The following is a 23,482-nucleotide window of genomic DNA, read 5'->3' on the forward strand; positions in this document are numbered from 1 at the left end:
GGCGCCAATCCTTGGACGACCGCAGGATTCCCGCCGCGCCGGTTGGGGCCATTGACAGCGCCCCCCCCCCCCCCCCCCCCCCCCGGGGATTCTCCGGGCCCCGCTGGGCCGAGTGGCCGAGGAGTTTGGCCGAGTCCCGCCGGTGTGGGTTACTCAGGTCCCACACAGTGGGACCTGGAAGGTGAGTGTGCGGGGGCCGTCCTGGAAGTTGGGGTGGGGGATCCGCCCCGGGGGGGGGGGAGCCCCCACGGTGGCCTGGCCCGCGATCGGGGCCTACCGATCGGCGGGCGGGCTGGTTCCGTGGGGGCTTATTTTACTCCGCGTCGGGCCTCTGTAGGGCTGCGCCATATTGCCCGTGGGCCGGCGCGGAGAAGGGAAACCCCCGCACATGCGCGGAAATATGCCGGCCGTTCCACGCATGCGCGAACTCGCACGGGCCGTTCGGCGCCGGCTGGAGCTGCGGGGACCACTCCAGCACCAACCTAGCCCCCTAGGAGGGGGAGAGTTCCTCACCTTCGGGGACTGTTGACGCCGGAGTGGTTGGCGCCGCTTTTCTCGCCGGCGTGGGGACACAGCCCCATTATTGGAGAATCCCGCCCTCAGTCTCAGGAACGGAAAATCCCACGCAACATTGTTCTTTCAAACGCTCCTTGTTTTGGAGGATGTTAGACACTGACACATGTTGCTGGAAAACATTTGTAGGAAATAAGCAATTTCCATAGCACATCGATGAATATCATTAGTGTAAGTATTTTCTCTTGTTCCTGATGTAGCAATTTCCGGTCTGAGTTATCCGATAAATACCTGTACAAACAAGTGGGAAGGACAATTAGAACTCTTTCAGTTCCAGATTCAAAGAGGGAACATACTTCCTGGATACAGTTGTGACCCGGGAGAAATCCTGAATTTGCCAGTGCTATCCTACTTTACCCCTGAGATATGGCCAGGATCGGTACAGAATGGACGCGTCTCCTTCTCCTAGGTAAGAGTGCCATGAGCTGAAACTGTTTTGATGAACCTTTGTAGAAAGGGTGTTGACGTTACTTGTACGTACCTGCCTCAGCCTATGTCTGTAACTTCCTTGGCCAATTTCACTGGCAACTTCATCGAAAAATCAAAGGGGGTTAAATTTTAGTTCCGAGTTGTGTTAAACTAGTGGACGGAGAATCACAGCAGGGACATCAAAGACGGGAGTTTAAATTCCGAATGAAAACCGCCTGTCGGCTGGGTGTCTTCACATTCAAACTCTGAAGTTGCTTTCGATTTCCCTGCACTAAATATCAATCGGAAATCTCCTGCCTTCTCGACTATTCAGATGAATGTTTTTATTGGAATTGTTAAATTAGATGGGTTCGCGCAAGAGTGTCTTTTATTGCAAGGCATCAGGTCGGTTGGGATGGGATTACTGTAGTGATGTGACCCCCACATTTCATACCAAGAGAATGTATTGATGGGTGATCGCAACTCTCTACAAGTTACAGCATGTACTCACCTACTGAATGCAGAATACTGTATACATAAATTCTTCATCCTCAAAGGTGGGTTTTAGTTTCATAGTCACGGTTGCGAAAACTAGTTTTCAATTGGAATTATGAAGCCGTGTCTCCAGATCATTAGCCTGGGTCCCTGGATTACCATGGGGTGGGTGTGTGCTGCTGGGCCCCTGGATTACCATGGGGTGGGTGTGTGCTGCTAGGTCCCTGGATTACCATGGGGTGGGTGTGTGCTGCTTATCCCCTGGATTACCATGGGGTGGGTGTGTGTTGCAGGGCCCCTGGATTACCATGGGGTGGGTGTGTGCTGCTGGGTCCCTGGATTACCATGGGGTGGGTGTGTGTTGCAGGGCCCCTGGATTACCATGGGGTGGGTGTGTGCTGCTGGGTCCCTGGATTACCATGGGGTGGGTGTGTGCTGCAGGGCCCCTGGATTACCATGGGGTGGGTGTGCGCTGCTCGGCCCCTGGATTACCATGGGGTGGGTGTGCGCTGCAGGGCCCCTGGATTACCATGGGGTGGGTGTGTGCTGCAGGGCCCCTGGATTACCATGGGGTGGGTGTGTGCTGCTGGGCCCCTGGATTACCATGGGGTGGGTGTGTGCTGCTCGGCCCCTGGATTACCTTGGGGTGGGTGTGCGCTGCTGGGTCCCTGGATTACCATGGGGTGGGTGTGTGCTGCAGGGCCCCTGGATTACCATGGGGTGGGTGTGTGCTGCTGGGTCCCTGGATTACCATGGGGTGGGTGTGTGCTGCTCGGCCCCTGGATTACCATGGGGTGGGTGTGTGCTGCTGGGTCCCTGGATTACCATGGGGTGGGTGTGTGCTGCTTATCCCCTGGATTACCATGGGGTGGGTGTGTGCTGCTTATCCCCTGGATTACCATGGGGTGGGTGTGTGCTGCTGGGTCCCTGGATTACCATGGGGTGGGTGTGCGCTGCTAGGCCCCTGGATTACCATGGGGTGGGTGTGCGCTGCTAGGCCCCTGGATTACCATGGGGTGGGTGTGTGCTGCTTATCCCCTGGATTACCATGGGGTGGGTGTGTGCTGCTGGGTCCCTGGATTACCATGGGGTGGGTGTGCGCTGGGAATGTGGGCAAAGGGTACGGGGGTCAGCCCGCATTGCCGAAGGAAGTGACAGAAGCATCATAATGGTTTTGCAAAAGGTGCTGTGCAAACCCCACTCCCGATAGTGCCCCCCCCTCCCCCCCCACCATCCCAACCCCCTCCTCACCCCCTACCTACACCCCCAACCCCTCCCCCCTCTCCTGGTGCCTTCAATGGTCCTCGATGTGCTTGGCCCTCCTAGCTCTACCGCCACATCTCGGCGTCTCCCCAGGATGCACATCAGAGGTGGAGGCTGCCAGCTGCTTACCTCGTCCCGTGGCCTTCGGTGCCCCTGGCGGGAGTCCTCGGGGAGGGGGGGGGGGGGGGGGTCTGGGGCTGGAGGGGCACCGGCTCACTTATCGGCAGCACATGCACAGCCCTGCCACCGTGTCCCGTGTGCTGACTGCGAGATACGGCCTCATCAGAGGGGTGGAACCCGGGGGAGGTGGTGCCCACCCTTGCCACTCCGTGGGACGGGTCTGGGTTTGGCACCCAGAGCCTCCTCCTCCCGGTCCGTGCCCACAGGGCCCTGGGATCACCTTGCGATGGAAGGGCAGCCTGTTCATGCCCCGGCTCTCCTGCATCATCTGGATGTTCCAGCCCTGGCGGGTCCCCATGGTCCGCACCATGGTGTCGACGCCCCCGGCGATGCTCCTCAGTGACTGGGACCTGCTCTGCAGCGTCTCAGCCACCTGGGGGTGGGACATTTCCTGCGAATCTCATCGAGGTCAGCCTGGTACTGGGGCACATCCCCAGTGAGTCGGACATCCTACCAAGACCCTCAGCCATGGCTGTCACCATGGCGACTGCGGTGGGGGGGGGGTCCGAGAATCCCGCCCATGGTTTTGAAAATTCTGTCTGTGGGGGTTTCAGATCGATGACCTTTCGCCAACTCTTGTTCTTTTCTGTTTGAAGTAGTAGTCTGGGTTTATTTTATTTAACATTTTGTAAATGCTGATAAGTGCTCCTCTTTGAGAGTGTGAAAAATGTGAGAATTTGTCATCTTTCCTGACAGCCTCGTCTCTGGAGTTGTTGCTTGTTTCTGTACTCACCAGCTTTTGAAATGGAGGTCAGCTCTGAACACGGTCACCAATAATGCTCTGACCCATACAGTGTAAAGCCCCAGCAGAACTGATTGTCGACTCGTACTGTGCTGTGCTAAACACCCCAGGGCCGCACTAACTTCTTAAACTGTTTCAGCCATTTGTGAAAACAACGATATGTCCGATATGTCTGTTGTAACAAAAATAGAAAATACTGGACAATGTCAACAGGTCTGACAGCGTCTGAGGAGAGAGAAGGGAGCAAACGTTTCCAATCTGGCTGGCTCTTTGTTAAAGCCCCATAATAGTCTATTATTTTGCCCAGATCTTTTTTCAACTCTCTCTCTCTGTTGGCTAATGCAGATCATGCAGATTTATGGTGCACCTTGTACAGCAATATGCAATTACATCACAATTGAATAGACATCTTCCATATGTTCAATTTCCATTGACGTTCAATTGCATGACTCATTTGCCTATTCAATTGTGCAATCTGTTTGTCTATTTGTTCATTCAATTGCCCAATCTAATCTCTGTCTTCAATCGAAATTCGAGAAACATTTCACCTTTAATTAGGTTCTTTACAGCTTCAGTGACTCAATATTAGTTCAACAATTGCAGATCAATAATCACCACTCCGATTGTTTCAGTCAGCAGCTGTTGATGACTCTGCTGTCCCCATTTATACCCCCTCCTCATCGCCACCTTGATTACCATCGCCTCTGTCTCTTAACCTCTCCTGTCATCACTCTACCACAGGCCTTCCCTTTATTCTTCCCTCCCCTGCCGAGCTCCCTCTCCTGCCTCTGTCTTTGCTTGAAGCATGATAGATCTCGGACATTTGCTGACTCTATGGAAAGGCCACTGTGCTGGATGTTCCCCTGGGCTTCAGGATGCAGAGGTCAGGGGTTTGGGGTCCTGAGTCCGCACTTTGGACCAGTGATGTATCATCAATTGAACGCGAGACGAGTTGCTGGACAAAAGTATGGCTTTAATCAGCTAGATGTTAGCCCTGCGGTCGATTACAGTATAAGGACGACAGCCGGGAGTACTGGGTATTTATACCCCACCCTCGAGGCGGGGTTAACTCAGCCTCTCGACCAATCGGGGAGCCGTCACATGACTGGTCTCAACCAATCGGTCGAGAGGCACATGACCGACCAGGGCCAATGGTAAGCCGGTGTTCTGCACCAATGGCAGGCAGCTATGCTAATCATACCACCACAACCAGTGAAACCGACAGCATGATCTTGGCACTTATGATCCTGTTAAAGGGTGGCGGGAAGGGCGGGGGGGGGGGGGGGCACTCCATGCTGCCAGCCAATTCAGAATGACCGAGGGCTCTGCAGCCTCACCAGGAGTGGTGGGCGCTGCTGAGGCAGGTCAGGAAGCAACGCGCGCGCAACATGGAGACTCCCCTTGCTGGCTGACACAGATTGATCACGAAAATAAGAGCCCATGGCATCCAGAGAAATTTGGCAAATTGGATCCAAAATTGGCTTTGTGGCAGGGGGCAGCGGGGTGATGGTGGAAGGTTGTTTTTGTGAATGGAAGCCTATGCCCAGTGGTGTTCGGCAGGGATTGCTGCTGGCTCCCTTTGTGATGTACATTAATGATCTAGACGTGAATGTAGGGGACTATGATCAGTAAGTTCACAGATGATGCAAGAATTGGTGATGTGATAAATCGTGAGGAGGAAAGCGTTAGATTACAGGGCGATGGAAATGGTTCAATGGGTAGATCAGTGACAAATGGAATTTAACCCTGGAAAGTGTGAGGTGATGCATTTTGGGAGGACTAACGAGGGAAAGGGAATATACACTGATTGGTCGGACCCGAGGAAGTACAGAGGATCAGAGGGACCTTGGTGTGTAGGTTCACAGATCTCCAAAGGCAGCAGGGTCGGTTGATAAGGTGGTTAAGTCGGCATATGGGATACTTGCCATTATTAGCCAAGGCAGAGAATATAAGAGCAGGTTGGTTATGCTGAAGCTGTATAAAACGCTTGTCAGGCGACAGCTGGAGTGCTGTGCAGTTCTGGTTGCCAGATATGAAGTGATTACACGAGAGAGGGTGCAGAGGAGATTTACTGGAATTATAGCACAGAAACAGGCCATTCAGCCCAACTGGTCAGTCCTGGTGTTTAAACTCCAGACGAACCTTCTCGCGCCCAACTCCATTGTGCCTGTCAGTGGCTCCTTTCTCCTTCATCTGCTTATCTACCCTTAAATCAATCTATATTCACCTCTGCTACTTCCTACGGAAGGGAGGGTGCACTATTCTTGGGTGAAGAGATTTCTCCCAGTGGATTTATTAATGATTGGCCTCCCCAACAATTGGAAATATCTTCTCCACATCGATCCTGCTGAAACCTTTCATCATGTTAAAAGCCTCTGTTGCCTTTCCCTAATTGTCCTTTTGGTTGATGATCTTCCCCCATTGGTTGTTGCACTTCCCCAATTCTGCCTTTTACTGATTCCAGGGTTGCGTGACTTCAGTTAAGTGGAGAAACCGAGGGCAGGCTCCTCCGTTTCAGAAATTAAGGGCGGGATTCTCCGGCCTTGTCCGGAAAATCCCGCCTAAGGTCAATGGAGTTCCTGTAATGGGTGGGCGGGAGAAACCAGCCCTAAGTGTTGACACGAAACTGAATCAGTGGGCGGACTTCTGCGACAGCAAAATTGGCGTTGGTCCCAGAGCAATTCACGATCCGTGAATGGGCTCGCACCAGTGCCACATGACACAAGATAGATTTCAATGAAAATCCGATTCGCCGGGGTCGGGATTGCCACTCGAGAGGCTGACAAGGTGCAGCCGCGTATCAGCGACTCCGCTCCCCACACACACACACACATCCCAGACAACAAGATGGCAGCACAGACAGTGGCGTCCCGGTTTGTGGACGCAGAGCTGGAGACCCTGCTGGACGCCGTGAAGGAGAGGAGGGCCACTCTGGGGAACAGGGTGAGAAGGGGGCGGCCAAGCGCCGCCGTCCACCGGGTCTGGGCGCAGGTGGCAGAGGCCCTGAGCGCCGTGTGTCCCACTGACAGGACTGGACAACAGTGCAGAAAGATGCGGCTGGCTCCTGTTCCTCTGGGGCAGGCCCTCCAGCTTCAGGGTCCTCCCTGAACAGCTCCAGTTTGTACAGTGCATCCCCCAGGGCTGCGGCGGCCTGGACAGGATGAAGGTCACCATTCCTGGCTGGATTCCCAAGTCCATTGGCTGCATGGGGTGAAAGGCAGACATCTTAGCACGGTGCGTACCCCTGTGCCTGACCAGGTCCACTGGGCTACATGGTGGTCCTGGCCTGCAATACAGACCTTGACCCCACTTGTCCTCTACACCCCCCCCCCCCCCCCCCCCCCCCCCCCCCCCCCCCGCCCCCGGTCCCGTCGGTACCCAGCACCGCCTGGTCCTCTGGTCACAACCCTCTTCCCTGCTGGCAGGGCTACCGAGAGGCTGACCGTACCCATGCCAAAGGTACGCTCTGCGATACCCGTCCGACACCCTCCATTGGGGCTACTGTGGGCGTTGCCCTTGAGTTGGCTGCATGATGCCCCGCTGGCAGGTGGCACCTGGTTGTGGAGGGTGGGGGGGGTGGAGTTATTTGGTCGGATGGAGGGGGGGGGGGAGTGTGGGGATGATGGGGGGGGGGTGGTGCACCCATATGGCCGGTGTCACTCTACACAACCATGGATCACAATGGGTGGTCAGTAGGGTTCCCCCCCCCCCCCCGCTATTCCGCCCCCCCCCCCGGCCCGAGCATACCATTAGGAACATTCCACCTCCTCTCTCGCCCTCAGCAGCCACGGTGCCTGTTTCCTGATTTCTTAAAACCACAAGTGAAACTCGCCGCCGGTAATTCCTCCTGGCTTCGTGGGAGCCCGGAGAATACCGGGCCTCTTAACAAATCGCCAATGGCGTTTACTGTACGTGCAGAATAGAACGCATTGACGCCGCTGTCGAGGCCCCGGAGCTTGGCATTCCGGCCACGATTTTCGGCTCACGCACAATTCTCCGCCCAATCGTGTTGCGCGATTCTAGACAGAGAATCCAGTCCTGGGTTTGCTCTGAGGGTGGAGAAGGAGATGTTTGAATAGGTTGGATGGGAAGAAACTGATGCATCGTCAGGAAGGCTGCAAACCAGAGGACCCGGATTTGAGAGAAAGGAAGTGTGATGGAAATGGGGAGGATTTTGATGAGGGCATTGCTGTCGTCTGGAAAGTCCTGCGTGAAAGGGCGGTGGAAGCAGATTCAATAGAAACTTTCAACAGGGAACTGGATAAATATTTGAAAAGGAAAGATTTGCAGGTCCAAAGGTAAAGGGCGTATGGGATGGGATTAATTGGGTCACTCTTTTAAAGAAGCAGCACATGAATAATGGACCAAATGGCCTCCTGCTGTGTGAGGTGACTCTATGATGATTGTAAATGAAATCTTCCAGGGAAGAGGATGTACCTGTACACATCTGAGCAGGATGAGTTAGAGGTCCGAAAACAGAAGCCCCAGCTTTGACACGGGTTTCAATGACCCTAATCAATGTAGCAGTGATCTCGTTGCGAAGTGTGATAAGCTACAGAATGAGATACTTCACTTTTCCTGCTGTGATGTGTTTGAGGAATGCAGGAACACGCCCACACTAAACTACGTACCGGCTTCAGCTATGCAGACGGATGACATACGGTTGAACTGAAAGAGAGTCATTGCCAATTATTACAACATACATGTGCCTACATGACAAGGAATTATTTTCAACAACAAAAAAGAGATCATGGGCTACATTTCCTGGCTGCCCCCGCCCCCCCCCCCCCCCCCCCCGCCCTGATGGCATCTTCTGGTCCCGCCGAAGGTGACCCCCCCCCGCCATGGGGGTTTCCCGGCACCTGGATGGGCGAGCCATGCAAAATGGCGCAGACGATGGCAAGGTCTGTCCGGCAACCAATAATGAGCTATCTCCACCGTAAGGAAACATACCGTGGGAGCGAAGGTGTTGGGGGGGGGGGGGGGGAGAGTGAGGGTGGGGGGGAGAGTGAGGGTGGGGGGAAGAGTGAGGATGGGGGGGAGAGTGGGGGGGGGGAAGGTGGGGGGAAGGTGGGGGGAGTGCAGAGGGAGGCAACATGCCACCCAAAGTTTTGAATTAAGCCACCGTTTCCAAATTTTGCAGAAATTATCCATTTTCATTAACAGAGACATATGTAAGGAGTAGATAAAGGCCTGAGAGAGACGGGAGTAGATGATATGTATATTGGGTGAGATGTAGAATCAGATTAGTTACATATCTGATAGTTTATTGCATATCTTATGTCTGATTTATCTCAGCGCACTGCAGAGATGACACTCGTTCCATATCTATGACTGTTCTATTTATAATACTTTCAAATATCCCAGAACTTACAGGGTTTTCTACACATGGGGGTAGATATTTGGGTCCCGGCCCCTGCTGCAATCACCGTGGGAAATCAGACCAGCTATTGAAAGGTTCGTTGACCTTGAGCGGAAATGTCTGGTCGGTGGGGGGGGGGGGGGGGGGGGGGGGTTGTGGGGGGCACCGTAACCCCTGCCCATGGCGTCAGCCAGAACTCAGGTCATCCCCTGGAACTGACACAGTTTTTCTCTCTAGCTCCACCCACAGGCTTACATGATTAATTACAGTTACATAGATCAGTGAATTGACTGACACAATCAAAGACAGATTGATCAAACAATTAAACACTACAGAAGGAGGATCAAGTGAAGCATAAACACTGCCACCTACAGTCAGGCTGAATGGTCATTTTCTGCACTGCAACATATTAGAAGTTCTAAACTATCGGGCTGGATTGTCCGATTTTGAGGTTATGTCCGGACCATGGGCGGGATTCTCCCCTACCCGGCGGAGCGGCGTTCCCGGCGCCGAGGAGTAGCGTGAACCACTCCGGCGTTGGGCACCTTCAGGGGCTAGGCCGGCGCTCGCGGGCTTGGCGCTGCACCAACTGCCGAGGAAGGGGCTTGGCGCCGCACTAACTGCCGAGGAAGGGGCTTGGCGCCGCACTAACTGCCGAGGGAGGGGCTTGGCGCTGCACCAACTGCCGAGGAAGGGGCTTGGCGCTGCACCAACTGCCGAGGAAGGGGCTTGGCGCTGTGCTAACTGCCGGGGAAGGGGCTTGGCGCTGTGCTAACTGCCAAGGAAGGGGCTTGGCGCTGTGCCAACTGCCGAGGAAGGGGCTTGGCGCTGTGCCAACTGCCGAGGAAGGGGCTTGGCGCTGTGCCAACTGCCGAGGAAGGGGCTTGGCGCTGCACCAACTGCCGAGGAAGGGGCTTGGCGCTGTGCCAACTGCCGAGGAAGGGGCTTGGCGCTGCACCAACTGCCGAGGAAGGGGCTTGGCGCTGTGCCAACTGCCAAGGAAGGGGCTTGGCGCTGCACAAACTGCCGAGGAAGGGGCTTGGCGCTGTGCCAACTGCCGAGGAAGGGGCTTGGCACCGCACCAACTGCCAAGGAAGGGGCTTGGCGCTGCGCTAACTGCCGAGGAAGGGGCTTGGCGCTGCGCTAACTGCCGAGGAAGGGGCTTGGTGCTGCACCAACTGCCGAGGAAGGGGCTTGGCGCTGTGCTAACTGCCAAGGAAGGGGCTTGGCACCGCACCAACTGCCGAGGAAGGGGCTTGGCGCTGTGCTAACTGCCAAGGAAGGGGCTTGGCGCTGTGCTAACTGCCGAGGAAGGGGCTTGGCGCTGCACCAACTGCCGAGGAAGGGGCTTGGCGCTGCACCAACTGCCGAGGAAGGGGCTTGGCGCTGCACAAACTGCCGAGGAAGGGGCTTGGCGCTGTGCTAACTGCCGAGGGAGGGGCTTGGCGCCGCTCTAACTGCCGAGGAAGGGGCTTGGCGCTGTGATAACTGCCGAGGAAGGGGCTTGGCGCTGTGATAACTGCCGAGGAAGGGGCTTGGCGCTGCGCTAACTGGCGCCGAAGGACCTCCGCCGGCCGCGTGAGTTGGCAAATGTGCGGGAACACCAGCGTGTGCTAGCGTCATCCCAACGCATGCCCAGGGTGGGTTCGTCTCCGCTCCGGCCATGACGGAGGTCCACAGAAGCCGGCGAGGAGGGAAAGAGTGCCTCCAACGGCACAGGCCTGCCGGCGGTTCACTGGGCTCCCATCGCGGGCAAAGCCACCATGGGGGCACCCCCCCCCCCCCCCCCGAGGCCAGATCCCCCCCCTCCCCCCCCAGGACCCCGTAAGCCACCCAGGTCCCGCCGGTAAGTACCAGATCTAATTTACGCAGGCGGGACCGGCCTAAAATGGGTGGCCGCTCGGCCCATCGCGGGCTGGAGAATCGCCGGAGGGGGGCCGCTGCTAGCGGCCGCCAACCGGCGCAATTCCGGCCCATGCCAAAACCCCAGTGCCGGAGAATTCAGTAGCCGGCAGGACGGGATTCAGGCCGCCCCCCCTGGCGATTTCCGGCCTGGCGGAGGGGTCGGAGAATCCCACCCCATGTGTCTAGTATTAGGACCATAATGTCGGTGCTGCCCCCACTCCGCCCGGTGTGGGACTAGCAGCCGCGCCACGTGAAACCCTCGGCTTTACACACAGATACGTCCGGAGAATAGCCGGGTCCGTGGCCGCACAGGCGCACGGCGGCGACCTGCAACTGTCGCGCCATATAACATCGCGCCAGGCGCACGTGGACCCAGTCTGCCAGACCCTGCCGACGCTCCCCCCCCTCGGCCAACAGAACGGCACCCCCCCCCCCCCCCCCCCCCCGCCCCTGACCGTGGCGGTGCTGGACACGGTCCGCAGCCACCACGTGGGGTTGTTGGAACCTCAGACCAGAAATGAGCCACACTATTGGGAAGTCGGCCCATCAGGGGCGGAGCATCGGGGGAGGAGCATCAGTGGGGGATCATTGGGGGAGGGCCTTCAGGTGACATCCTGAGGACATCCCTATGGCATGCGGCGTACTCGCCAATAAACGCCGTTTTGTAGGGGGCGGAGCATCCGAAAATGTGCGCCGCCCTGATTTCAGCATCATAAGGGATTCCCTGCCCACTGGCCGAATGCGATTGTGGCATCGGCAATCGGAGAATACAGTCCATAATTTTTTTTGCTGTCGGCCTCTTCAAATCACAGACTGATATCACCTGTTGGAATGGCTGTTCTTCACACTGAGTGCTCACGGGTTGGTTAACTGAAGAGGCACTGAAGCTAAAGCCATCCGTACCTGAGGGACAAAGATGTAAATGCTTTGGAGGCGATTCACAGGATTTGTAGCAGGTTGATACCCGGAATGGGCGGGTTGTCTAATGAGGAAAGGTTGGATAGACTGGGCTTCTTCCCGCTGGAGTTTTGAAGAGTGACGGGTGACCTGATTGAAGTTTAGAGGATGCTGGATGGTATTGACAAGGTGGACATGGAAAGAATGTTTCCTCCTGTTGGGAGTCCAGGACTAGGGGGCACAGATTTCCAATGAAGGGTTGCCCTCTGAGGACAGCAATGTGGAGAATGTCTCCTCTCAGAGGGTTGTGAGAATTTGAAACGCTCTGACTCACCAGGCGGTGGAGGCGGAGTCACTGAATATTTTGAAGGTGGAATGATAGATTCTTTTTATCAGGGAAGATACAAAATGTGGAACTCAACACAAACAGATCATCCATGGTCTTATTGAATGGTACGGAGGCTCGATGGGCTGAATGGTCCACGTCTGCTCCCATTTTGTATGTTTGTACATACTGAGGGAGTGCCGCACTGTCAGAGGGTCAGTACTGAGAGAGTGCTGTACTGTCAGAGGGTCAGTACTGAGGGAGTGCTGTACTGTCAGAGGGTCAGTACTGAGGGAGTGCCGCACTGTCAGAGGGTCAGTACTGAGAGAGTGCTGCACTGTCAGAGGGTCAGTACTGAGGGAGTGCTGCACTGTCAGAGGGTCAGTACTCAGGGAGTGCTGCACTGTCAGAGGGTCAGTACTGAGAGGGTGCTGCACTGTCAGAGGGTCAGTTCTGAGAGAGTGCTGCACTGTCAGAGGGTCAGTACTGAGGGAGTGCTGCACTGTCAGAGGGTCAGTACTGAGGGAGTGCCACACTGTCAGAGGGTCAGTACTGAGAGAGTGCTGCACTGTCAGAGGGTCAGTACTGAGAGAGTGCTGTACTGTCAGAGGGTCAGTACTGAGAGAGTGCTGCACTGTCAGAGGGTCAGTACTGAGGGAGCGCCGCACTGCCAGAGGGTCAGTACTGAGGGAGTGCGCACTGTCAGAGGGTCAGTACTGAGGGAGGGCTGCACTGTCAGAGGGTCAGTACTGAGGGAGTGCTGCACTGTCAGAGGGTCAGTACTGAGGGAGTGCTGCACTGTCAGAGGGTCAGTACTGAGAGGAGTGCCGCACTGTCAGAGGGTCAGTTACTGAGGGAGTGCTGCACTGCCAGAGGATCAGTACTGAGGGAAGTGCTGCACTGTCAGAGGGTCAGTACTGAGGGATGCGCACTGTCAGAGGGTCAGTACTGAGGGAGTGCTGCACTGTCAGAGGGTCAGTGCTGAGGGAGTGCTGCATGTGGGAGCAGAACCGAGCGGGAGTTTCACCGTTTATATTCCACATTTTGGATGAGACATTAAATGAACACTCTGGGGAGTTAGTCCTTTTGTCTCGGCCAATAACCATCTCTTAAAACCTACAATACAGGAGGTTGAAACAGAATCAGAAAATACTGGACAATATCAGCAGACCTGACAGCGTTTGAGAGAGAGCGAAGACTCCTTCTGTCTCCACAGTCGCTGTCGAACCTGCTGAGATTGTCCAGTATTACTGTTTTGTTTCAGATTGCAGCATCCGCAGTAATTTGCTTTTGTAATAAAAGAGGTTATCACATTATTGTTTGTGGGAGCTTGATGTCGCACATTTGCTGCATTACAACAGTAACTGGACTTCAAAAGTATTTCATTCGCTGTAAGATGCTTTGGGACATGCTGAGCTTTTAGAAGGTGTCACACTTAGAGGGTTCTGATGGGTTGGGAGGAAGTTAGACGAAGGTCTGTATGGTGTATGGGGGGGGGAGGGGGGGGTTGGGGGGGCGGGGGGGGGGGGGGGGGGGGGGGGGGCAGGTTTCCGTGGGGAGTTAATGCCGGTGCCAGATTTTGTATCATTTTAGGGCTGGTAAGTGTTGGTGATGCCTGTGTGGTGGAATTGATAGCCACAGTTCCAGCTGTGTCCATGTACTGACCTCCAGTAAATGCAACTAGTAGATGTCCGTGGCCACTGAGAGTGTAATTTGGAATTGGTCAGAAAAACCAGGCACTGCTGGAATTTCTGATATGAACTCGGAGTGGGCTAGGCTTAACCACTATTGACCTCCCACCCACCAACAGGGTATTAACTCCTCCGTCCTCCCCAACACCTCTCCTGTGTTGGAAACTTGCACAATGCTATTCTGCTGAACAGCCTAAGCACCATAACCTGTAATCGCGCTTGTACTCATTTACCAGAGGTTGACTGGCATTGTATCAACACCGATCCCATTATTTTAATGGTATTTGTACTCTTAACAATCAGGCATAACTTTCTGCGGCGAGTATAAAGGGCAATTTAATGAGCAAGAGAGGTTCTTAAAAGTACCGGGGAAGGTAATGGTGAGATGCCATTTATGTCATCGACTCACATGCGTAGTTAACGCTCTGGTAATATTACAGCTACATCCAGCCTGTTGAATTTTGCATTGCAGATCTATCTCTTTGCGGCCACTCCTGGAGTACTGCGTGCAGTTCTGGTCACCACATTATAGGAAGGATGTGGAAGCTTTGGAAAGGGTTCAGAGGAGATTTACTAGGATGTTGCCTGGTATGGAGGGAAGGTCTTACGAGGAAAGGCTCAGGGACTTGAGGTTGTTTTCGTTAGAGAGGAGAAGGCTGAGAGGTGACTTAATAGAGACATATAAGATAGTCAGAGGGTTAGATAGGGTGGACAGTGAGAGTCTCTTTCCTCGGATGGTGATGACCAACACGAGGGACATAGCTTTAAATTGAGGGGTGGTAGATATAGGACAGATGTCAGAGGCAGTTTCTTTACTCAGAGAGTAGTAGGGGTGTGGAACGCCCTGCCTGCAACAGTAGTAGACTCGCCAACTTTAAGGGCATTTAAGTGGTCACTGGATAGACATATGGATGAAAATGGAATAGTGTAGGTCAGATAGGCTTCAGATGGTTTCACAGGTCGGCGCAACATCGAGGGCCGAAGGGCCCGTACTGCGCTGTAATGTTCTATGTTCTAGTTATTCAAACTTGCCTTTCAGAAATCTGAAATCCTTTGTGGGTGCTAACTTTTAATGATCAATTGTGACAATATTTGCTCAAGTTGTGGATCACCTCCTAACCTGTTGCAAAATGATGAATTCTACAATTGGATTCGGTTCACTTTATTTATTGTCCAGATGTAAATTTGTTTTGGGTACATTACTTATTCATTAAAACAAAGCATATATAAAGGAATACTAACAATAAACAAGAGAGCATTACCCCATCACTGTCAGGCCCAGGCTGGGTTGACTAATGGGCCTAGATTTCGAAGTGCCAGTGAGGGTAGGAGAGACAAGATGGGGAAGAGGGAAAAGGAAGTGAGAGAACGCTTGGGTGTTGATAGTGAACAAAGAAATATTCGCCTCCCAAAGGGCAAGAAAGAGGTAAGGGCAGGGTTACATTGTATGTCGGTAAATGCACAGAGACCTGAGGCATTCACATTATTTCATAAAATTTAAAACTTATTTGCATCCCCTCCATGGCCATGCGGGATCAGTCTGTCCCAGTGGCTCACACCCTCACCCCTGAGACAGAGGATACTGGGTTCAGGTCCCACAGTTTCCTGGTGATTGACAATAGAACCAGAGTGGGAGATGGGGGGAAATGTTAATACGGAGCGAGCTGTTGTGACCGGGAAGCCGCTGCCTGAGAGGACGATGGAAGCAAATTCAATTGGAACTTTCAAAAGGGAACTGGATAAATATTTCAGGGGAAAAAGTTGCAGAGCTGAGGAAAAGGCAGGGAATACAAGAATTATTGGATAACACTCTCAAACAGGCATGTTGGGTTGAATGGCCTCCTTCTGTATTGTATGATTCTGAATGAAGCACTTTGAGATATGCTAAAGAAATGATCAGGTAAAATCTCAAAGTACGCTGACATCGTCACCATTGACCTTTTCAATTTTGCCTCTTCTGTGGATAGAATTTTGCCTTTACCACCTCTGTGACGGAGCAACAGTCACCCCACGATGTAGCCCAGGACAGCTCAGCAGTGAATGCATCACTACAGGTAAACCATGTCACCATTTTACACCTTGCTCAATTTTTCATTCATTCATTTCTTACAATTCAGGCCGGAATTCTCTGGCCGTTGGGATTTTCTGTTCCTGCCGGCAGTGTACCCCACCCACGGATTTCCCGACAACATGGGGGGGATTCAATGGAAAATCCCATTGAATAGCAGCAGGAAGATAGAATCACGCCGCCAGTGAATGACACGGTCTGAGAAACCCGAGGCTGGGGGATGGGAGAATCATAGTCTGAGAGAAGAATCCAATTTCTGGAAAACAGTTTGCAATTGGATCAGGCATAAAACAATCATCTCTCCGTCCCGACTCATTGTCTATTTATCTACCATGTTTTATTTGCTATCTGAATCTGCCCTGTCTGATTGGCTATCTCTCTACTGTGTCTGATTGGCAATCACTCTGCTCTGTTTGACCAATCCCATTGGCTATCTCTCTCGGGCCTGTCTCATTGTTTTGCCATTTCCACCAACCACAATTGAGAGATGGTGACGTAGTGTTAATGTTGCTGGGACAGTAACCCAGGGGCCCAGGCTAATGTTCTGCAGACAGGGGTTCAAATCTCTTGTGGTGCAAATTAAATTCAACTGATGAATCTAGAATTGAAAGTAGTTTGACTGTGAAATTGATTTTTGTAAAACCCATCTAGTTCATGAATCCCCTTAAAGGAAATAAATCTGCCGTCCTTACCCGGTCTGGCCTACATGTGACACCAGACCCACAGCGACGTGGTTGACTCTTAACTGCCCCCCTCTGAAATGGCCTAAGCAAGCACAAGGACAATTAGGGATGGGCAACAAATGGCGGCCCAGCCAGCAACGCCCACATCTCATGAAAGAATAAAGAGAAAAAAATGTCAGGTGCCGGCCTTGGATGAGTGTATAGTACTCCCACTCCAGAGGCGGAAGGTTCTGGGTTGACGTCAGTCCAGAAACTTGAACACCTAAAACTCAGGCTGACGTTTCCAACGCACTGCTGAGGGTGTGCTGCACTGTTGGAAGTGCCTTGGGATGAGATGTTTAGATGAAGGCCCAGTATGCCCGAGCTCTCACAGTGCTCATTTGAAGAAGAGCAGGCAGGTTTCCCCTCACGTGATGGCAACAGCGGCTGGTTTAGCACAGTGGGCTAAAGAGTTGGCTTGTAAAGCAGAACAAGGCCAGCAGCGCAGGTTCAATTCCCCTACCGGCCTCCTCGCACAGGTGCCGGAATGTGGCGACTAGGGGCTTTTCACAGCAACTTCATTGAAGCCTACTTGTGACAATAAGCGATTATTATTATTATATTTCCCCCTCAAACAACATCACTAAATCAGATTATGTGGCCATTACCTCATGGCTGTTGTGGTGGTTTTGATGTATGTAAATTGGCCGCTGAATCTACAGAAAACTTGAATGGGAAAAAAAAGTATATCAGGGGCTGAATGAAACTTGTGTTGTTTGACTAGTCTTTATAAATGTTTTTCAGGGCAGCACGGTGGCCTAGTGGTTAGCACAACCGCCTCACGGCGCTGAGGTCCCAGGTTCGATCCCGGCTCTGGGTCACTGTCCGTGTGGAGTTTGCACATTCTCCCCGTGTCTGCGTGGGTTTCGCCCCCACAACCCAAAAATGTGCAGAGTAGGTGGATTGGCCACACTAAATTGCCCCTTAATTGGAAAAAATAATTGGGTAATCTAAATTTAAAAAAAATAAATGTTTTTCGCTGGTTGCTTAATTTCAAATAATTAGGATGTATTACTTTGCTACTTACACTGACAAAATGGACTATTTTCCAAACAGAGGTTCCAGTTGTGATTCCCCAGGTAGCTGAGGTGAAAAGATCAAAGTGTCCTCCTTCAATGGAAGGTTATTGTCTCAATGGAGACTGTGTGTTCATCCCACATGAAAACATACACTACTGCAGGTGAGAAAAAAATAAATTGCAATGAAGCTGTTTAATTCCTCATAGTAATTGTTAGATTGACATGAAAGATTCTGTGCAGCTGACGTGAATACGGAGGGGAGGGTAAACGTTGGAATTGGCAAAGTTAGCATGCGTTTCTTTAGGTTAAAAATCACAGCCCCAGTTCAGGCTCGAGTCAGCGATCAGGGCCGGAGTCCTCCGACCGTTGGGATTTCCTTTTCCCTCAGGTTTAGCAGTGGCCTGAGGCGGCTCCAATGGGAAAACCCATTGACAAGCGACGGGAAGAGAGAATTCCGCCGCCAGAGAACGGCACGCCTCTGAGAGACACACGTTGGGGGATCGGAGATTCCTGCCCGTGATTAACACCCTCCATTCAGGTCAACAGTGAGTAAAACCGAAGGGCGCGGAGTTAAAGTACTTGGCCAAAGAAGCAGAAGTGAGAAAGAGGAAAGGAGGTATTCACACAGCGAGTGGTTAGGATCTGGAATACACTGCCTGAGAGAGTGGTGGAGGCAGGGTCAGTCGAGGCTTTTAGATGGGAATCAGACTGTCCTGTGATTAGGAAGAATGGGCAGGGTTGTGGGGAAAAGTTATGGAAATGGCACTGGATGAATTGCTCATTTGGAGAGATGGTCCAGCCACGAATGGGCCGAGTGGCCTCCTGCTGCACTGTGATTCTGTGAAAATTGGACAGACTATAAAATGGACATTTGCTGGTCAGGTTAGATTATATTTCTCGGTGTGCTATTGTGATGCCATCTCAAATTGTCCTGGAATAAATTACTGTATTGATCAGCTCTTTGTCCGCAGCACACGTTACTCTTTTCATCCATAGGTTCACAGTAAGTCCTGTATTCATTAAGAAACACTTGTTTATGTTCTCTCAGCCCCCAGAGGCAGTCGTGATTGAGTGTAGCCTTGAGGTGAAGTAGGGTAAGAATATGGGTTGATTGAAACAGGCGCAATTCAATCTTGGTTTGAGATTCATAAATCCTGCTCTTATTTTTGCAGCACATCGATCTTACATTATTATTTATTGTTCAATAGCAAATCCTGAAGGCAGTTTGTTTACATAATGGAATTGAGTTTTGGGGAAGTTCTTGTAACTCAAGCTGAGGAGGACATGTGCATTCAGAGTTACTGAAGCGCTGTCACGCCACCATTGCTGGGAGGTGGTGAAATTCTCACCTTCGTTTTATATCCCTCCAGTCCCACACCCCTGCAAGCAAGATCCCTTCCCAGCTCCAATTCTGCCCTCTTGCACTTCCCCCAATTCTAATCGCTTCATCGTTGGCGGCCGTGCCTTTAGCTGCCTGAACCCCAAGTTTTGGATATTCCCCCCCCCCCCCCCCCCCCCCCCCCCCGCTTAAACCTCGCCACATCTCTCGCCCTCTCTCTTCCTTTAGGACACTCTGTGAGTCGTGCCTCTTTGACCAAGAATTTTGGTCAGCGCGCCCAATCTCCTCAAATGAAAACAGAAAATGCTGAAAATACCCAGCAGGTTCTGGCAGCATGTACTGAGAGAGAAACAGACCGGAGTCCATTCTAAATCTTCTTCACAATATCTCCTCACGTGGCTTGTGTCAGATTTCATTTGACAATGCTCCTGAGGAGCTCCAATTACTGCATTAATGGTGCCATATAACTGCAATTTATTGTTGTATTTGTAATTGCAATAGAACAAATTTATATTAGCAATGTAAACTATAAAGACGGACCTGGGGATTTGTAACAACAACAATTTACATTTATATTGCACCTTTAATATAGTAAAGCGCCCCATGGCACTTCACAGAAGCATTAATGGACAAAGCTGACCTGGAGGCAGATGAGCTATTAAATCTTAAACAGAAAAAAGTTGCTATAAATGTCCAACAAAACTGTTTCAACATGAAGTGTACAGACAAGGTTTGTTTTCTTGTTTTATGGGTCATAAGGTATTGTTCATTCAGTCACAGCAGTGAGGTTCCCGTGCCACTAATGTTGAAGGATGAGGAACAGATGTAATGGCAAATCCTTGCCAGATTCGAGGGCGGTTGCAACAAAGGCATTTGGGCTGTGATTTGGGCTGTGATTTCCCTGCCGTCTCTAACAAGGCTCTCCACTGGCAGAGATGCATCATAACATTTGCTGCCTCCACCTCGAAGCATTAGAACCCTCACCGACATCGAAACAACAGGTGGCCATTTCGCCCCCGAATGAAACCATGGCTTAACCATAGTCAAACTGCAGCTACCTGCCTTGGCCCCGGATGGATGGAGCCCAAGTGTTTTTCTGCTGCTTGCTCGTCAGGTGTGCGTACCTCTTGATTAATTCCACTTATATTTCTTTTTAAGATGCGCCAAAGATTTCAGCGGCGTCAGGTGCATGCAATTTGAACTGGTCCAGCAACCACTGAGCGAGGAGGACGTGGCTTTGTCGGTGGCTATAACATTCCTTGTGTTAGTGGGCCTGCTGATTGCCTCTTACTTGGTCTACATGAGGTATTTATTTACTGGGCAGCCTTCAGAATCCAAAACATGACAGTTCTTTGCTTTGTTTATTTGTGCATATGGAAGAATTGTAGAATGACATTCGGCCCAACTGCTCTATTCTGGTTCCACACGAGCCTCGATCCACCTCCATCTCACTCTATCACCATATCCTTCCCTCTTCCTCTGTCGCTCATTTGTTTACCCAACTTCCCCCTCAAATGCATCAATGTTATTCACCCCAACCACTCTGTGTGGGAGCAAGTTCCATATTCTCAGCACTCTCTGAGTAACGAGGTTTCTCCTGAATTCCCCATTGGATTTATTAGCCACCATCCTATGCTTTTTTATATGGCTATTCTAATTACATCTTCTTGCACATAAACCTTGGCAGTCTGGAATGCAAAGCTAATTCTTTTGGTGCTTGCATTTCATTCTTATTGGGCTCTCTTACATTGAATCTCACGGAGTTCGGAAAGACTGGGTCTTAGTACTTTTTCCTCATAGATCCCAAATCCTTGACCTCTAGCACCTAGAAGGACAAGGGCCACAGATATCTGAGAACACCACCACTTGCAATTTTCCCTCCAAGCCACACACCATCCTGACTTGGAAATATATCGTTCCATCGCATTGTTGGGTGGAAATCCTGGAACTCCCCTCCTAACAGCACTGTGGTTGTAGGATGGGCAATAAGGATGGGCAATAATAGTTGGTCTAGCCAGCGACACCCATATTCTGAGAATGCATAAGAAAACAATCAAAATATCTATTATGTGGACTTCCAGTTAAATGCATATCCCACCGGGAGGGCTGATTGCAACTGTGTGAGGCCTGTGAGCATTAGCAACAGGAGAAGAGCATTAACTCCTTCAACCTTGTTCCTGTCATCCATTTAGATCATTGTTGATTTATAGCTCAACTCAATTCATAGATCATAGATCATAGAATTTACAGTGCAGAAGGAGGACATTTCGCCCATCGAGTCTGCGCCAGCCCTTGGAAAGAGCCCCCTACTTAAACCGAAGCCTCCACCCTATCCCCGTAACCCAACTGTGGTGATATGCATCACTGTAAATACACAAGGGGTTAATGTAAATACACTACATATAAGTAACCATTAGAGGGAGCACCAGAGATGTCATGACATGCAGACATACAGCCAATGAGTTATTACAACAGAACACAACCAATGGGTAATCAGGACACCCAGAGGTGGCATGGCCACAAGGGGGCACTTCACAACCCATATAAAAGGTCAGGGCACACATGCTGTGCCTCTTTCCACAGACCCAAAACTAGAGAGTACACCAGGGTTGATCAGAAGCATCACACCCAACACGTGGCTTAGAGCAGACTGGTTTAGATAGACTGAGTTACTACAGTTAGATTAGCAGGAGAGTCAAACACATTTAAGAACTGTTTTAATAGTTCAATAAACATATTGAACTCATTACAAAGTCTGGACCTTCCTTTGTCAAAGCATACATCAAGGAAGCAGCTTATGCTACACGAAGAAGCATAACACAGTACCAACCTAACCTTTTAGACACTAAGGTGCATTTATCATGGCCAATCCACCTAAACTGCACGTCTTTGGACTGTGGGAGGAAACCGGAGCACCCGGAGGAAACCCACGCACACACGGGGAGAAAGTGCAGACTCCGCACAGACAGTCACCCGAGGCTGGAATTGAACCCGGATCCCCGGAGCTGTGAGGCAGCAGTGCTAACCACTTTAACTACCTTTGATCCATATCCCTTGATATCCTTCGTGATTAAAAATCTATCTCAGTCTAGGAGCTCCAATGGTCCTAACATTTAGAGGAGAAAGCCTCATATTTCTGCATGGAAAAACTTTCCTGATTTCCATCAAAAATGATTTGGTTCTAATTTTAGGGTTATGTCCTCATCCTGATTTCTCCTTCTAAACACTACTCTATTCAACTGAAGCATAGCTCCCTTCCCTATGTATCCATCTCAATGAAGTCTCCCAGTAACCTTCTCTGTTCTAACAATCCTAGACTCTTCAGTCTCCGAAGTCCCTCATCCTTGCTAGCATTCTAATAAATCTCCTCTGCACCGTCTCCAAGGCCTTGCCATCCTTCCCTAAGTGTAGTGCCGAGGATCGAACGCCATACTCCAGGTGAGGCAGAACCAACAATCAAACCATAAAGGTTTAGCACTGATTCCTCGCAAACTCTTCCACCTCCAACAACGATGTAATAAGGTTTACACAAAGGCATCCCCATCAACCCAGTTAAGCATCCTGCCCCGGCAGCTGTTATTGTTTGCATGCACAATGTCCTTTCTGAATATTTAACGCTGAACAATTAAAACAACTTTTCAGATGCAGAAAGAACAGATCCAAACACCAACCATACAACACGAGAGAGAAAGATCCAACCACAACTGAATCGAAAGAGTCGTTCTTGGGGCTGAGCACGTTACCTCCAAGCACAACACTTCAGAACGTGCTGCACTGCTAAACATAGGCATTAATTTAAAGTATTTATAGTAATTGCACTAAATTATGATAGTAATGCTGATATTATGGGCCACCTTCAGCGGCACATGTATTTTGTGCTCTTTTCCAAAGACTAATTGTGAAAACTATTATTTTTCGCTGGATTTCTTCCCCCCCCCCCCCCCCCCCCCCCTTCCATTTCTCTCGCGGAAGTTCATTTTTTTCCTTGAGTTTCAGGGAAAATGTTGTCTATTCCCTCCCTCTCCTCAAGACGTTGACTCCTCCCTCGGGTCTGTTCACTGGAATGAAGCACCTTACTGATGAAATTCTTGATTGAAGTTTTGTGTGAACTATTGTACGGCCTGGGGCTGGAGGGAGGGTAGGGGAGGGGTGTGGTGGGGGGGGGGGGGGGCACTTGTGTGAGAACATTGAGCTGAGGCCATTCCATTCCTGACCCAATATTCATAAAATTTCACTTCCAGTGTGAATGTCTGGACTTCGATAAAGTTCTTCACTAAGAACACTGGGCAATTTTTCGCCAGTGCTTGAACAAGGCAAATTTAGTCAAAATTTACTGCTCCATTTAGTTTTAAAAATCTCTCTGGAGAAAGCTTTTCCCAACACCCAGTCCATTTTCAGTGCACAAGATGTGAGCGTTTGGTGTTTGGGGTGGTTTTCTACAGGACTTAAATTTGAATACAAATTTAAAATTAGAACACTCACCCACTCCTTTA

The 23,482-nt window shown here is 51.2% G+C and overlaps 1 protein-coding gene across 1 annotated transcript; it reads left to right on the plus strand.

The window, feature by feature from the left end:
• Positions 1 to 822: 822 nt before the first annotated feature.
• Positions 823 to 22,920, plus strand: LOC119963776 (proepiregulin-like). Its single transcript, XM_038793062.1, has 5 exons — positions 823 to 982; positions 15,809 to 15,895; positions 17,688 to 17,811; positions 20,148 to 20,294; positions 22,632 to 22,920. The coding sequence occupies exons 1-5, from the start codon at positions 940 to 942 to the stop codon at positions 22,768 to 22,770; spliced, it is 540 nt and encodes a 179-aa protein (XP_038648990.1). The 5' UTR covers positions 823 to 939; the 3' UTR covers positions 22,771 to 22,920.
• Positions 22,921 to 23,482: the final 562 nt, after the last annotated feature.

The sequence above is a fragment of the Scyliorhinus canicula genome, chromosome 3 (assembly GCF_902713615.1).
Source record: "Scyliorhinus canicula chromosome 3, sScyCan1.1, whole genome shotgun sequence".
NCBI lineage: Eukaryota > Metazoa > Chordata > Chondrichthyes > Carcharhiniformes > Scyliorhinidae > Scyliorhinus > Scyliorhinus canicula.